The following is a 15,499-nucleotide window of genomic DNA, read 5'->3' as shown; positions in this document are numbered from 1 at the left end:
TGTTCTGCCTATGTTTTCCTTTAAGAGTTTTGTAGTATCTGGTCTTACATTTAGGTCTTTAATCCATTTTGAGTTTATTTTTGTGTATGGTGTTAGAAAATGTTCTAATTTCATTCTTTTACATGTAGCTGTCCAGTTTTCCCAGCACCACTTATTGAAGAGACTGTCGTTTCTCCAGTGTATATTCTTGCCTCCTTTGTCATACATTAATTGACCATAGGTGGAGTATAATCTATAAAAAGTTTGAATCACTACATTATACACCTGAAACTAATATAATATTATAAATCAACTATACCTCAAAAAAAAAGATTTACCTGGGAATTCCCTGGCGGTCCAGTGGTTAGCACTCTGCACTTTCACTGCCGAGGGCCCGGGTTTGATCCCCGGTTAGGGAACTAAGATCCCACAAGCCGCGTGGTGTGGCCAAAAGAAAAAGGTTTATCATCTGTGTTTTATGATTATCAAAATAATACAGAAATGGGTAAAAAAGAAAACGAAAGCCTCTCATACTCTCACCCCCAGAAATAATCTTTACGTATGTTCACCATAGAATTTTTTTAAAATTTATTTATTTTTGGCTGCGTTGGGTCTTCATTGCTGTGCGCGGGCTTTCTCTAGTTGCGGCGAGCGGGGGCTACTCTTCTTTGTCATGTGTGGGCTTCTCATTGCGGTGGCTTCTCTTGTTGTGGAGCACAGGCTCTAGGTGCGTGGGCTTCACTAGTTGTGGCACGTGGGCTCAGTAGTTGTGGCTCGTGGGCTCTAGAGTGCAGTCTCAGTAGTTGTGGTGCACGGGCTTAGTTGCTCCATGGCATGTGGGATCTCCGGACCAGGGATCGAATCCATGTCCCCTGCATTGGCACGTGGATTCTTAACCACTGTGCCACCAGGGAAGTCCCCACCATAGAATTTTTTTTCTCACAAAAGTGAAGTTATACTGTGTCTATAGTTTATTGACTTTAAAAAAAATACCTATTATGTAATGGACATCTCTTCATATCAATACCAGTTGTAGCATATTGTAGTCTTTCTGTCAGTTAGACATGGGAGTTTGGTGCTGCAGATAAAATAGTTAGGAAGACAATCGTAGTCTCTGCCCTCATAGAGCTTCCAGTTAAATAAGAGAAGCAGACACTAAACATGTAATTACACAGATAAATCTAACTATGTTTGTAGTAATTACTATAGAAGAATATATGGGGTGCTATGGGTGTGTATAACAGGAAAATCTGTTCTAAAGAGTCAAGGAGGGCTTTTTTAAAAGAGAGCTGTTTGTTCTGAGACCTAAAAGATGAGTAGAAATTAGCCAAGGGAGAAGTGTTCCAGGCAGAAATAACCACCCATCCAAAGGCCTTGAGGTGACTAAAAGCTTGGTACATTTCAAGAACTGAAGTTAGGGCTTCCCTGGTGGCACAGTGGTTAAGAATCCACCTGCCAATGCAGGGGACACGGGTTCGAGTCCTGGTCTGGGAAGATCCTACATGCCGCGGAGCAACTAAGCCCGTGTGCCACAATGACTGAGCCTGTGCTCTAGAGCCCGCGAGCCACAACTACTGAGCCCACGTGCCACAACTAGTGAAGCCCACGCGCCCAGGTATCTGCACTTTAAAACACTCCCCTCCCACTCCGTTCCCACCAAGTGATTATTATCCACCACTGAAAACTAGTGCTCTAGAGGATATGATATTATACATTGGGGGGAACTGCCTATATTTCCTTTGTAGCCATATTGATTTGAGTATATTTATTCCATAGAACAAGGGATTTGGGAACTCAAAGACCTACTATGTATATAAAAAAGGAGTTATTTCAAAATGATACACTTTACCAGTCACAGCTCATGAGATTATCTGTGAATTGTTGAACTTTTACAATTAGTTGAGTTAATAAGAAGTAATTTGGGTTGGGATTTTTGGTTTTTTTCTTTTTTTGGTATTTTTGTTAAGGACTCAACTAAAGAAGTTCCTAGGAAAATCAGTAAAGAGAGCAAAGCACCTTGCTGAGGAATACGGCGAACGTGCTGTAAATAAAGTTAAAAGTGTTAGAGACGAAGGTAAGTGAAACAGAACATTTCAACTGAATACTTAATTGATTTGTAATCATTTAAATTTAGCCTGTAGCTTGTAAGAAGCATTCTATTTTATTGAAAGTAATAAACCTTAATAGCTAATATCTTAGTATTTCAATAAATCATGTTACTCTCACTGTCAGTTTTATGAGTGGGAAGAAAAATGAATTTATGCATCTTAAACATGAATTTGTACATACTTTGTGACTAGCAACCTGGAAGAGTTGAGTGTTCAGTAATCAGTTGTAAATTCGTTTTGTAAGGCTATTTAGTGTTTATAAATATTCTCAAAATTAGGTAAATTTTCTGAATTTCCACACCTTAACTTCCTATGCCTTTGTTATAATTGTGCTCATTTGTTTTATTTAATAAACACTTATATATAGTATTTATTCTGTGCCAGACACTGTTCCAAGCACTTTCACCTGTGTTAACTCATTTAATCCTCTTAAAAACTCTATGAGGTAAGGACCATTATTATCCCCATTTTATAGATGAGAAAACTGAGGCACAAAAAGGTCAAATACCTTGCCCATAGTCACACAGATAATAAATGGCAGAGCTGGATTTGGACCCAGGCAATCTGGTACCAGACTCCATGCTGCTAACCAATATGCTGTTTAGTAATAGACAGATTTTGCTTTTCCAATTAATGAATTTTCTTGGTAAGCAGTAGATATGAAAATACGACAGTAGGGTTATCTATATTAGCTAGTGATGATTTCTATTGCTTTTCTATTCAGTGTTTCATACTGATCAAGATGATCCTTCATCAAGTGATGATGAAGGAATGCCATACACAAGACCAGTTAAATTCAAAGCAGCACATGGCTTCAAAGGACCTTATGATTTTGATCAGATCAAAGTGGTACAAGATCTTAGTGGTGAACATATGGTAAGCAACCTTTTTATTTTTCAGGATTGATTCTGTTTTCATTGAGAGAAATACTTTGGTTTCTATAAAGCTGATGTCTTATGTATGTAATTTTGCTAGCCTGAGCCATGAAAAGTGAATTGATAATAATATGATTTAATGAATAGGTAATGCAAAGTCTGTCTCTGAATGATTGTTCAAGAAGTGACCTATTGAATAAGTAAACTCTAGGCCTGTATTATTAAGAAAGCTATGCAAACTTTCTTTTACCAGAGAAAGGTACCAAACTTTAAAGCAGTTAAGGGTGATCTGTCACTTTGAACAATGTTTAAAATGCTCCCTGGTATATTTTAAATAATTTATACAAATATTTCAAAGCTCAATATATTTTGTAAAGTGACAGAACAAGGAGAGAGGTAGAGGTACAAGTCGTCTATCAGAGTTAAAATGTACCAAAGTAGATATAAAGTTCACAAATACATTACAGTTACCCCCTGAAAATGCTAGGAACGCAGGGAAGGCAGTAATAAACTCAGAACTGGGTAAGTGATACTGTTGGTCTTTGATCAGGGAATCTACTTATCTATTTAGATTTTAAATCTAAAAGTTGGCTTACACATATCAGTTGGCAGCCAGATTTGAATTTACTTTGGTGCTTATAATCTACACATAAAACATTTGAGTTGTATAGCACAGGGAACTATATTCAATATCCTGTGATAAACTATAATGGGAAAGAATATGAAAAAGTATGTATAACTGAATCACTGTGCTGTACAGCAGAAATTAACACAACATTGTAAATCAACTATACTTAAATAAATTTTTTAAAAAGGTTCAATTGAGGGCTTCCCTGGTGGTGCAGTGGCTGAGAGTCCACCTGCCGATGCAGGGGATGCGGGTTCATGCCCCGGTCCAGGAAGATCCCACATGCCGCGGAGCGGCTGGGCCCATGAGCCATGGCCGCTGAGCCTGCACGTCCGGAGCCTGTGCTCCGCAACGGGAGAGGCCACAGCAGTGAGAGGCCCGCGTACCGCCAAAAAAAAAAAAAAAAAAAAAGTTTCAATTGATTATAGTAACTTCCTTAAGGAATCTGATGAATTTCCTTGTACTGTATTGGTTCTCTTTCATTATTTCCAGTTTTAAGTAAATATCATTGAAGTAGGCTCCAAATGACAAATTTCTTAACATACTTGAATTTTGTGGAAATGAATGTTATTCCAGTAAATAAACTGTTACCTTTAACTTGGATGATCTTTTTGACCTGCATAGATGTGTGTTATAACAGTGGTTATAACAGTATTTATTGTAATAGGATTTGGCCTTTCCAATTTAAGTGTTCACATTCTTTACCATGCCTACCCCCCCCCCGCCACACACACACACACACACACACACACACACACACACACACACTCTTCCGCACTGTTCTTAGTACTGTCTATCTGGGAATTTTAGCCATATGCTGCAAAACCTTTTTTCTGGGGAGAAAAATAGAATGAGACCATACCATTCCAACACTTCTAAATAACCAGTGCTGTGAGGGTCACTGCTAAGCTGGGCCTTATTCTTCCCTCAGCCCTGGTCAGGAGTTGTTATTGCTATTCTGAGGTCTGTGCCCCCTCCTATCCCACTCGCCCTCATGTTCAGCTAGAAGACTGAGATCCCAGACTAGGATTTGTTCTTTTGCAATGAAGGTTTCTGGCCACCTCAGATCTCCCATTTCCATTAATATGTGGACAAGGTTTTGGGTCTTGAAGTAGTTTATTTTTATTTTTTTATAAATTTTGTTTTGTTTTGTTTTATTTTTGGCTGCGTTCGGCCTTCGCTGTTGCACGTGTGCCCTCTCCAGTTGCATCGAGCGGGGACTACTCTTCGTTGAGTGCACAGCCTTCTCATTGCAGTGGCCTCTCCTGTTGCGGTGCCCGGGCTCTAGGCGCACAGGCTTCAGTAGTTGTGGCTCATCGGCTCTAGAGCGCAGGCTCAGTAGTTGTGGCGCACGGGCTTAGCTGCTCCATGGCATGTGGGGTCCTCCCGGACCAGGGCTTGAACCCATGTCCCTTGCGCTGGCAGGCGGATACCTAACCATTGTGCCACCAGGGAAGCCTGAAGTTGTTAGTTTAGATTATGCAAACTGCAACTATCTTTTCCCTCTCTTCTAAAAGTCCCTTTTTGTGGTATTATAGCATCATTGGACTATTGGCCTTAAGTGGTGTTAGTTATGTGAGCATTATCTTAGTGTATAGTAAGTCCCCTTACATACGACCCTTGTTGTGAACTTTCAAAGACGCGAACGTGCGTTCACATGTCTAGTCACGTAAGTTAGTTCACGTGTCTGGTGTACATTGTCACGTGTGTGCATCCTCTACAAGTGGTTGTGTTTTTGTGTACTTTCCAGTACTGTATAGAGTACAGTAGTACAGTATCTTTATTTCAAGCCCATGATGTCTGGAAACAGGCGTAAAAGCAGCGGTGATGTAGCTGGTACTGTACTATGCTTTTCAAGGTGTACTGTACTGTAAGATTTTAAATGTTTTCTTTATTTTTTGTGTTTGTTATTTATGTATTATTTGTGTGAAAAGTATTATAAACCTATTACAGTACAGTACTGTATGGTTGATTGTGTTAGTTGGGTACCTAGGCTGACGTTTTACAAACGCACTCTCGGAATGGAAGTTGTTCATATGTAGGGGATTTACTGTATGTGTAATTTGGCATAATTTTTTTCTTTGGCTTAAAAACAATGTCTCAACTTCTAAAGTAATAACTTTGAACCTTCCTTTGTTTTCACAGGGAGCTGTTTGGACCATGAAATTTTCTCACTGTGGCAGATTACTTGCCTCAGCTGGACAAGACAATGTAGTAAGAATATGGGCTTTAAAAAATGCTTTCGACTATTTCAACAATATGCGGATGAAATACAATACTGAAGGTATTTTTCATTTATTGGTGGGTTTTAAAAAATCTGGAGACATCTGGCATTTTTACATTTTAGGTATAATGATACCCTCTTATCTGGCAATCATTTGCAGCAAGCACTACTTTCCATAAAAGCCACAAACTTAAAACAGAAGTCAACAGCAAAAAGCATCTAAACCCAGTGAAAAAAGCTACCACAAAGTTTTTGACTTTATCTCTTTTTAGGTGTACCGCAGAGTTAAATTCATCAACTACCGAGAACAAAGTTATTTGGTTTCCCCTGGTAACCTTCAGTTCTATCTTAGGTTAAAATGAAATATCTGATTAATCTAGAAAAAGAATGAGAATAATGTTTACATCCAGTAAGTAAAGAATGATTAAGGAAACATAGCCATGGAAAGTAAATGTGATTTGTCAGTACATCAAAGGGTATATGAAACTAGGTTAAATGGAAAAGAGAAACCCCAGAACATGATGTGTATACGCAACGATTACAACTATGTAAAATATTTCTGTATTGTGTTATCAGCAAAGTGTGTAAAATTGATGTAAATAGGAGCTTTAAGTATATGGGATTCTTTTCTTGTAATTATTGTCATTATTTAACTGCAGTACATTTTCTCCACAAACCCCTCACCACCCAATCATCCAAGGCTGAACACAGAAGTTAAGGGATGAGAGAAAGGAGAATAGAGGTAGTATGGGCAGGAGTATAGACTGTAGTTGAAGCAGCAGTTTGAGGAACATAGAAATCTAGGGAGGGCCACTAAACTGGCCAGCGAGGCCCATATACTTTAGTAGCCCCATGGGGTTGTTTGCAATATGTTATAATACATAATTCAAGATGATGATGAGTTGACAGAAAGTAAAACTATGTTTATTATACATTTATTGACCTGCCTGGAGCAGAAAGACTATTTTCAGTGGCCATTGAGACTTACCCCAGCCCAGACCCTTCCTGCCCCTGTATTCATCTTCCTAGCTGTTACGATTGGCAAGAATGTCTTCACGATGAATAATGAGGACTTAACAGTATTTTTTTAAATTGGGGAAGTGGTTAAGCCATTTTATAAATATTTTATATAAAAATGATAAAAACAAATATTTTGGTGCATAAGAGTTAACACTTCGCTTGTTTAGAAAAATGTATTTTTCCAGAATGATGTATTCTATGACTTTTAAATAGGTGTTACTGTATTATTATTTCTGATTGATGTGTGTGTGTGTGTACACTTGTATATATACGTGCCTTTTTACAATTATTATGTTGTTTTAGGACGTGTGTCCCCATCACCTTCTCAGGAAAGTCTAAATTCATCAAAATCTGATACAGATACAGGGGTATGTTTATTATTTTATGGTTACTATTGTTACATACTATGATTTTTTACCATAAAGTACCTTATTGTTTATCAGATATTACAGGTATATGAAAGCATTTAAAATTGAGATGCATTAGAACTGAGAGTTTTTTCTATTAGAATTGTTAAATGAAAAATTGTGATGTTTAAAGATTGTCAGACAGTAACTAATATTACTCAAGCTACTATACTAATGTAAACTTAAATAAAAAAATTCCCTCCCCTCAAATCCATGTTAGATATTTTAAAAATAATAATAGTAACGGACACCTGAATTAAAGATAATTAAGGAAAGAAAAAAGATATTGAAATATTTTCATTTTTCCATCTTCTTGGTTTAATAAATGTTTTATCCCAGTGTCAGGTGTTTAAAATATCTTAATGATTTTCATTTGGTTTCAGAGCTGGAAGGTTAAATATAACTAGTTTTAACCTAAGAAGCGGAATGCAAAATATTACTCTAAGCTGTCCCTGTGCTCCTTGTGTATTCAGCAAGGCAAGGGTGATGTAAACAAACAGAACCTAAAATGTCCATCTGCTCAACAGTATTTTCCTGGGATTTCATTGGCTCTATAGTATTTGACACTAATTTTTCCTTACTCTAAACATACTCCTCTCAGCTTTCCATGGTTCTGTTTTTCCTTGTTCTCTTCCTATATCCCTGCTGTCTCTTCCTCTTCCACCCCCTAAAATGTTGCTGTTTTTCTGGGTTTTGTCCTTTGGCTATTCTCAGTTGACATATTCACTCGCTACCTCCAATCCTGAACTGGCTTTAGCTCCATAATTCTTGTTTCCTTTCAATAGCTTTATGTTTTTTAAACAACAGTGAAATCTTATTGTGCATGCTGCCCTTTTCACATAATAATATGTATAGGCTCTCTCCACCTACACGTTCTTTAAGCACATCAATTAATAGGTGTGAAACTAAACTCCCTCAACAAATGTTTTCTGAGTGCCTGTTACATGTGCCAGACACTGCTAGATTCTGCAAACTCAAATGAGACTTATTTTCTGGCCTCAGGGACCTTGCTAACTAGTGAAATAGATATATCTGCAATTATAGTATTGGATGGTAATACTCTATAGAAGATACTACACAAGTATACAAGTTAGCCTTATGAATTAGTGTGTCAGGAAAAGCTCCCTGGAGGCTTTGAACGAGGAATCAACTATGTGAGGGAAGGAAGGGGCGTATCAGAGCAAATAGCAAGTGCAAAGGCATGGAGGCTGAGACGACATGGCATGTTAAAGGTACTACCTGGCTGGAGCAAAGGGTGCATGTGTGAGAGTTGTAGGAAAGGTAGGCAGGATTGGTATTTTCAGTGGCTTTTTCTATTAAACCAAAACATACGAACTTTATCCTCAAGGTACTAGGGGAAGATGGGCTTTGAGGGGTTTGGGTCAGAAGCTGAATTAAAATGTTCAGATTTTTGTTTTGGAATGAGCATTCTCGTAGCAGTGTAAAAGATAGATTGGATGGGGGGCTCCTGGCTAGAGACAGGGAGACCACTTAAGAGGCTCTCAACCCCAGAGAGAAATGGGTACTTCGATTATGGTAGATTATGAAAGCAGTGAGTCTAGAAACCATAAAGAGGAGCTGAATTTGAGAAATATAAAAGAAGGACTTGATGACTGGACTACCTGGGTAGTAAGTGAGTAGCCTAGGATGATTCCCAGGTGTCCAGCTTGAGCAACCGGCTAGATATTAATGGTCATTCACGGAAATAGTTTTATTATTATCTACCCACAACCCTGCTTCTCCTGTTTTGAGCCTTCTTTAATGGTATCAACATCCATAAGTTACCTTTTTAACTCAGAAACACTCATTACTTTTTCGTCCTTACCCACATACCAAATGAGTTAAAAATTCTATCCGCTCCACCTCCTCCTACAAATGCCCATGGAATCTGACCCCTCATTACTCACCTCGTCTAGGTCCTTGACGCTCATTTAAATGCTTGCTGTAGCCTCCTAGTTGGTTTTTCTGTCGCTGGTCTCTACTGCCACCAGCTTTTCTTTTTTGGCCACACCACGTGGCTTGCGGGATCAAACCTGTGCCCCCTGCAGTGAAAGCATGGAGTCCTAACCACTGGACCTCCAGGAGATTCCCTTTTTTTTTTTTTTTTTTTTTTTGTCAAAATACAGACCTGTGCCATTTTGTGATTTAAAGTCTTCTGGTGGCTCCTTGTCACCACTCTTCCTGATATTACCTCATCTTACCTTTTTAACTCAGTTCTAATTCCCTAGTACCTGTGCATCCTACTTGCCATGCCAGATATAGGTCTGTATCCTAAACACTCTTTCACTTTCATGTCTTTGTTCATGTTGTTTGCTTTGCCAGGAATTCCCTCCCTGTCCCCTTTTCTTACAGGGCAAAGCCCTACTCATCCTTCAAGATTCAGCTCAAATATCTTATCTTCTCTTATTATTTTCCCTGAATCAAGCAGACAAAATTGTTCCTCACTTGGGTTCTGACAGTAGTACATCATATGTACTTTGACATTGATATTATTTACCATGCCTTCCTTGGCAGTTTGTCCCTCTGGCTAGGCTCAGGGCTGATTTAAGGCAAAGAACTGTACTTCACAGATCTTAGTATCCTTGGAACCTAACCCCATGCCTGACTGTGGTAGACCTAAATCAGTGTTGAATTCCTGCTTCTGTGCCTTTCATTCATTCCTATTCCCCTTATCTGGATGCCTGCGGTCTCCCTTTTTTCTACTTAAAACTTGCCCATTCTTGAAGGCCCACTTCCTCCATAAAGCCTTCACTGACTAATGTAGCAGTGAAAATTTTAACCACTTTGCTTTAGGGGAAAAGGATTTGCTTTTATTAGTTTAATTTACCATAAAGTTTCCAGGCCTTGATTACTATTAAAAACAGAGACTATTTGTACTATCTTATATTATGCTTATTTTAACAATCCTACTTACAGATTCTTAACTACTTCCATCCCCGCCCCCCCCCAAAAAAAAACCCTAAGTAACTCCCAATCTTGTTTGAATAGAAGACCTTTTAAATGAGGAGCATAGGGACTTCCCTGGAGGTCCGGTGGGTTGGGACTCCGCGCTTCCAATGCAAGGGGCATGAGTTCTATCCCTGGTCGGGCAACTAAGATCCCACATGCCTCTTGGTGTGGCCAAAAAAAAAAAAAAATGAGCGTAGTAGTTCTTTGACCCAAAAAGTACTGAGCCCCTGGAGTACTGAGCCTTTTTTCTGGAGTAGTTGAGTATCATTTATATCTATTGTTTTCAGGAAAAGATACTTTGGGGTTCCTTTCACTTCTGTCATTCTATATGGGGACAGTTAAAAGAAGCCTCTGTTTCATATGCCTTTGTCTTTAACCTGGTACTCGCTGCAGTGAGGCACAGTAAGCACAGTGGAGTTTATTTCCCTGATATGTGTGTTCTTTTTTTCTTTTTTCTCATGATAGTGATATCTTATATATATCTCTTTTGATACATTTTTACTCTTGCCTTCTTAGCATCCATGTAAAATAGAATACATAAAAGTACCTATTGTACAGTTGGGCATACAAAGTGACACACCCAAGATCACTCACCTACTCGTTGGTCATGCCAAGCCTAGAATTCTGGCTCTTATGCTCTCTGTTTCTATTGATTTCCGAAAGTAGCTCAGTAAATGTAAGGAAGAGCAGCGTATTTAGTTTGCTCCATTATGCTACAGACTTGTAACATTTCTGCTTGACACGAGAAGTCATAAATATGCTATCTACCTAAAAATTAATGTTTTTCTTGGATAAATCTGTTTGGTGCACTTGATTAGTGGAATATCAATATGGGTGTTCCAGCATTTAACTTCTGCTTAGAATTTTTGAGAGTAGATTGTAGGGGAGGAAAAAAATTTCCTCTACCCTCTTAGGTTCTGTGGCTGGGAACTTCGAAATAACCTAACAAAAGACAGATTAAGAGGAGAAACGGTTTATTACGTATGCATATGGGGGCCTTCCTAGAGGAATAGTGAAGACCCAAAGAAGCTATTAGACTTAGGCACTTATATATCATTTTAACAAAGAGCAAGAAATTTGTGGAAAAGTGACAAGATAAAGAAAAAGAAGTTTAGGCTTTTAGAGGTGGTAAATTGTGGGAAGGTAAATCTACTGGGGGAAACTAATGGAAGATAAGGGTAATTTAGTAACGTTCTGTTTAGGCAGTTAAGATTGATTCTCCCCTTCCTGGTAAGGGAGAGGTGAGGGGGAGACACCTTCACAAAGGGCACTTTATGCTCTGCTTTCAGGTAGAAAGGGGAAGGGCAGAGACTTTTTCTTGTGTCTGTTTCCTCTTAGTTGCATTGAGCTCAAAATAATCCTTAGGCAAAGGGGCATATTTGGGGGTGACATATTCTGATCCCCTTCAAAATCATTAGAGTCTAAAATGGATGAAAGGCCTTAACTGTAAGGGAATGAGAGGGAATTTTTATGAAATTGTACATATGCAGTATTTATTTAAAATATGCACTGATTTAGATTTGGTTCAATCAACAAGCAATTTTTAAACGTCGACAGTGTGTTAGGCACTGAAAATATAAAGATGCAGTGGATAATTCATACCAACGAGCAATGCATGGGAGAAGACAGACATCAACAATGATATTGCATTGGCCAAAAAGTGCCTTCAGTTTTTAAGTAAAAATAAAAGGCACATTTTTCATTTTCACCAAGGACTTTATTGAACAACGTATTCACCCTTTTGTTCCACTACCTTCTGCCATTTTCCAGGCAACTTCATAATTCCGTCTTCCCAAAACTTTTTATCTTTTTGCGCAAAGAACTGTTCCAGGTGCCTTTTACAGTCTTCCAGGGAATTGAAATTTTTTCCTTTAACAGAATTTTGTAAAGACCTAAATAAAAGGAAATCCAAAGGTACAATGTCTGGTGAATATGGTGGATGAATCAGAACTTCCCAGCCAAGCCGTAACAGTTTTTGCCTGGTCATCAAAGAAACACACAATCTTGCGTTATCCTGATGGAAGATTATGTATTTTCTGTTGACTAATTCTGGACGCTTTTCGTCGAGTGTTGCTTTCAGTTGGTCTAATTGGGAGCAGTACTTGTTGGAATTAATCGTTTGGTTTTCCAGAAGGAGCTCATAATAGAGGACTCCCTTCCAATCCCACCATATACACAACATCACCTTCTTTGGATGAAGACCGCCCTTTGGTGTGGTTGGTGGTGGTTCGTTTCACTTGCCCCATGATCTCTTCCATTCCACATTATTGTACAGTATCCGCTTTTCATTTCCTGTCACAATTTGTTTTAAAAACAGAATGTTTTCATTACGTTTAAGTAGAGAATTGCATGCAGAAATACTGTCAAGAAGTTTTTTTTCCACTTAACTTACGTGGAACCCAAACATCAAAGCGATGAACATAATCAAACTGGTGCAAATGATTTTCAGCGCTTGATTTGGATATTTTGAGTATGTCAGCTATCTCCCGCATGGTATAACGTTGATTTTTCTTAATAAATGTCTCAATTTGATCACTATCAACTTCAACTGGTCTAGCCAACCTTGGAGCATCGACCAGCGAGAAATCTCTAGCACAAAACTTCGCAAACCACTCTTGACACACTCGATCAGTCACAGCACCTTCTCCATACACTGCACAAATACTTTTTTGCATTTCGGTTGTGTTTTTACCTTTCTTGAAATAATAAAACATAATATGCCAAAAACGTTGCTTTTTTTCTTCCATCTTCAATATTAAAATGGCTACACAAAAATTCACCAATTTTGATAAGTCTTTTTTTAAATGCACGCTGATATGACAGCTGTACATACAATCTAATAAAATTGTTTCAAATGAAGTTAAAGACAACTAAGTGCTACTAGAGCCATCTTATGGAAGAAAACAAACGAACCTTCTGGCCAACCCGATAATATATGCCCAAAACAGAATTAAGTATCATTTTCCTGAGAAAACCACTCCTTTGATGGTATGCATACTTGATATCAGTTCATTATTTAACATCCATACCATCTCCTGAGTTAGAAACTGTGATCACTTTTCACTCTCCTCTCCCTTCAGTGTCTGCTCATTTACCAGATCCTGCCCGCTTGATCTCAGAAATGTCTTTGGAATCTGGCCATTTCTTTCATTTCCACTGTTACAATCCAGGCCTTTATCTCTTACCTGGACCACTATAGCTGTTCTCCCAGATTCCAGTCTTTTATCCACAGAATTATGGATAAAATTATGCCAGCAGAATTACTTTCCTGTAAAACAAATCTCATCATGTTACTCTCCTGTTTTAAGCACTCCTTTGACTCTCTTTTTTCCTATAGAATTAAGTCTAAATTCCTTAGATGACCCAGTCTTTCAGAGATCAGCCTGACCTCAGCTCTCATTGTTATTTCCCACCCTTCCCTCTCTCAGACCTTATGTTCTGAGCCACTTGGTTGTTAATGCCCCAACAAAAATGTCAGACCCTTTGTTGATTCCCTGTACTTAACAATACATATGCAGTTCCCCTTTGCCTGGCAAATTCATTTAAGACTCGTCCCCTCACTGAAGCATTCCTTGCTTCACCTAGTAATTTACTCATGTGCTCCCTCACTGTTCCCATGGTACTTTGCCCATAGTTCTGTTAAAAGCACTTACTGTATACTATATCAATTTATGTAACAACAGCTAACATTTTATGAGCCCTTACTATGTGCCATGTACTTTGCTAAGTACATTTTATGTCTTACTTCACCTCACAACAGCCCTGGTAGTGCTGTGAAGTACTATTAAGAACCCTATTTTACAGATGAAGAAAATGCTTAGAGATATTGAGTAACACCAGTTTCACACAGTTGGTAGATACAGCAAGAGAATTAGAACCCAGCTCTGATCTGTCTTTAGAGCTTATGCTCTTAACCATTATGCTCCGCTAGTTGGCATCTGAAGGTCTGGCACTACGTCTTCATTTAGTCCACAAATATTTATTGAGTGTCTACTGTGTATTTATCATTGTTCTAAGAGTTGGGGATATAGTAGTGAACAGAAGAAACAAAAAAATCTATTGTTATGAAGCTTATTCTAGTGGTGGGAAACAGAGAAACAAAACAAGTAAATTTTGTAATATATTAGAAGGTGATAAATTTCGTGGAGAAAAATAAAGCAGATAAGGTGGGGTGACAGGAGGTAAATATGGTGGACAAGCAAAGCTTCACTGAGAAGTCATTTGAGGAGAATCTGAAGGAGGTGAGAGAGGGATCATCTGGCTATCTGGAGGAGAAGAACATTCCAAGTGGAGGCAAGTGAAACTGTGATAAGGCAGGAGTCCTGGTATGTTCAGGAAATAGCACTGAGGCCCGGGTAGCTGGAGCCAGTGAGCAAGGAGATGAGTAGTAGAAAATGAAGTCACGAAAACAAAAAAAAAGAAAATGAAGTCACGGAGGTGTAGATGGGCCAGTCATAAGGTGTAGGACACTGCAAGGACTTTGGCTTTTGCTCTGAGAAAGAAGCCAATGGAGGGTTTTTGAACAGAGAATGACAATCTGACATATTTTATTCTGGCTTTTAAATACTGAGAATAGATTATAAACAGATAAGAAATATTTATTTTGGTATTTCAAGTAGCATACCATATCTGGTATATAGTAAGTGTTAATAAATATCAAAAGACTTACAAGTTTTCGAAGCAATCCAACTTTAAATGACGTTTTTAGATAATCTGGATATTTGGATATGGATTTGATATTTGATGATACAGATGGTATTTTTTTAGGTATGATAATGTAATGGTAGTTAAATTTAAAAGATTACTAGTTAGAGATACATGTAGAATATTTACTGATAAAATGAATGATGTTTAGATTTTGCTTTAACTGCTCCAGCAAAAATAAGCAAATACATAAAAGTGGGAGGATTGAAAAACAAGGTGAATAAAATGTTGATAATCATTAAAACAGATGATGGATGCATGGGTTTCATTATACTGTCTACTTCTGTGTATATTTGAAATGTTCATAATAAAGTTTTATATATACATTATATTTACATAGAGATATAAATCTCTCTCTACATATAGATATCTAGAGAGATATAGATAAAATATATAACATTTCACTTGGTAATTCTACCTTTAAAAATCTATCACAAAGAAATGATCATGTATGCCCAAAGATGTAAGAGGATTTTCATATTAATGTTCTCACAGTAGCTAAAATTTAAACAAACTGAATTTTTTTTTTTTTTTTTTTTTGCGGTACGCGGGCCTCCCACCGCCGTGGCCTCTCCCACTGCGGAGCCCAGGCTCCGGACGCGCAG

At 38.1% G+C, this 15,499-nt stretch overlaps 1 protein-coding gene across 1 annotated transcript in view; it reads left to right on the top strand.

Moving 5' to 3' along the window:
• WDR44 (WD repeat domain 44) overlaps window positions 1-15,499 on the top strand; it is an 80,927-nt gene that overhangs the window by 42,599 nt on the left and 22,829 nt on the right. Inside the window, exons 9-12 of the mRNA XM_060138142.1 lie at window positions 1,947-2,053; window positions 2,812-2,963; window positions 5,736-5,874; window positions 7,138-7,202. Of these exons, the coding sequence (XP_059994125.1) occupies window positions 1,947-2,053; window positions 2,812-2,963; window positions 5,736-5,874; window positions 7,138-7,202 (463 nt within the window). The remainder of the gene's footprint in view (window positions 1-1,946; window positions 2,054-2,811; window positions 2,964-5,735; window positions 5,875-7,137; window positions 7,203-15,499) is intronic.

This window comes from Lagenorhynchus albirostris, chromosome X (genome assembly GCF_949774975.1).
Source record: "Lagenorhynchus albirostris chromosome X, mLagAlb1.1, whole genome shotgun sequence".
Taxonomy (NCBI): domain Eukaryota; kingdom Metazoa; phylum Chordata; class Mammalia; order Artiodactyla; family Delphinidae; genus Lagenorhynchus; species Lagenorhynchus albirostris.
This window is presented reverse-complemented; position numbering and strand designations above follow the sequence as displayed.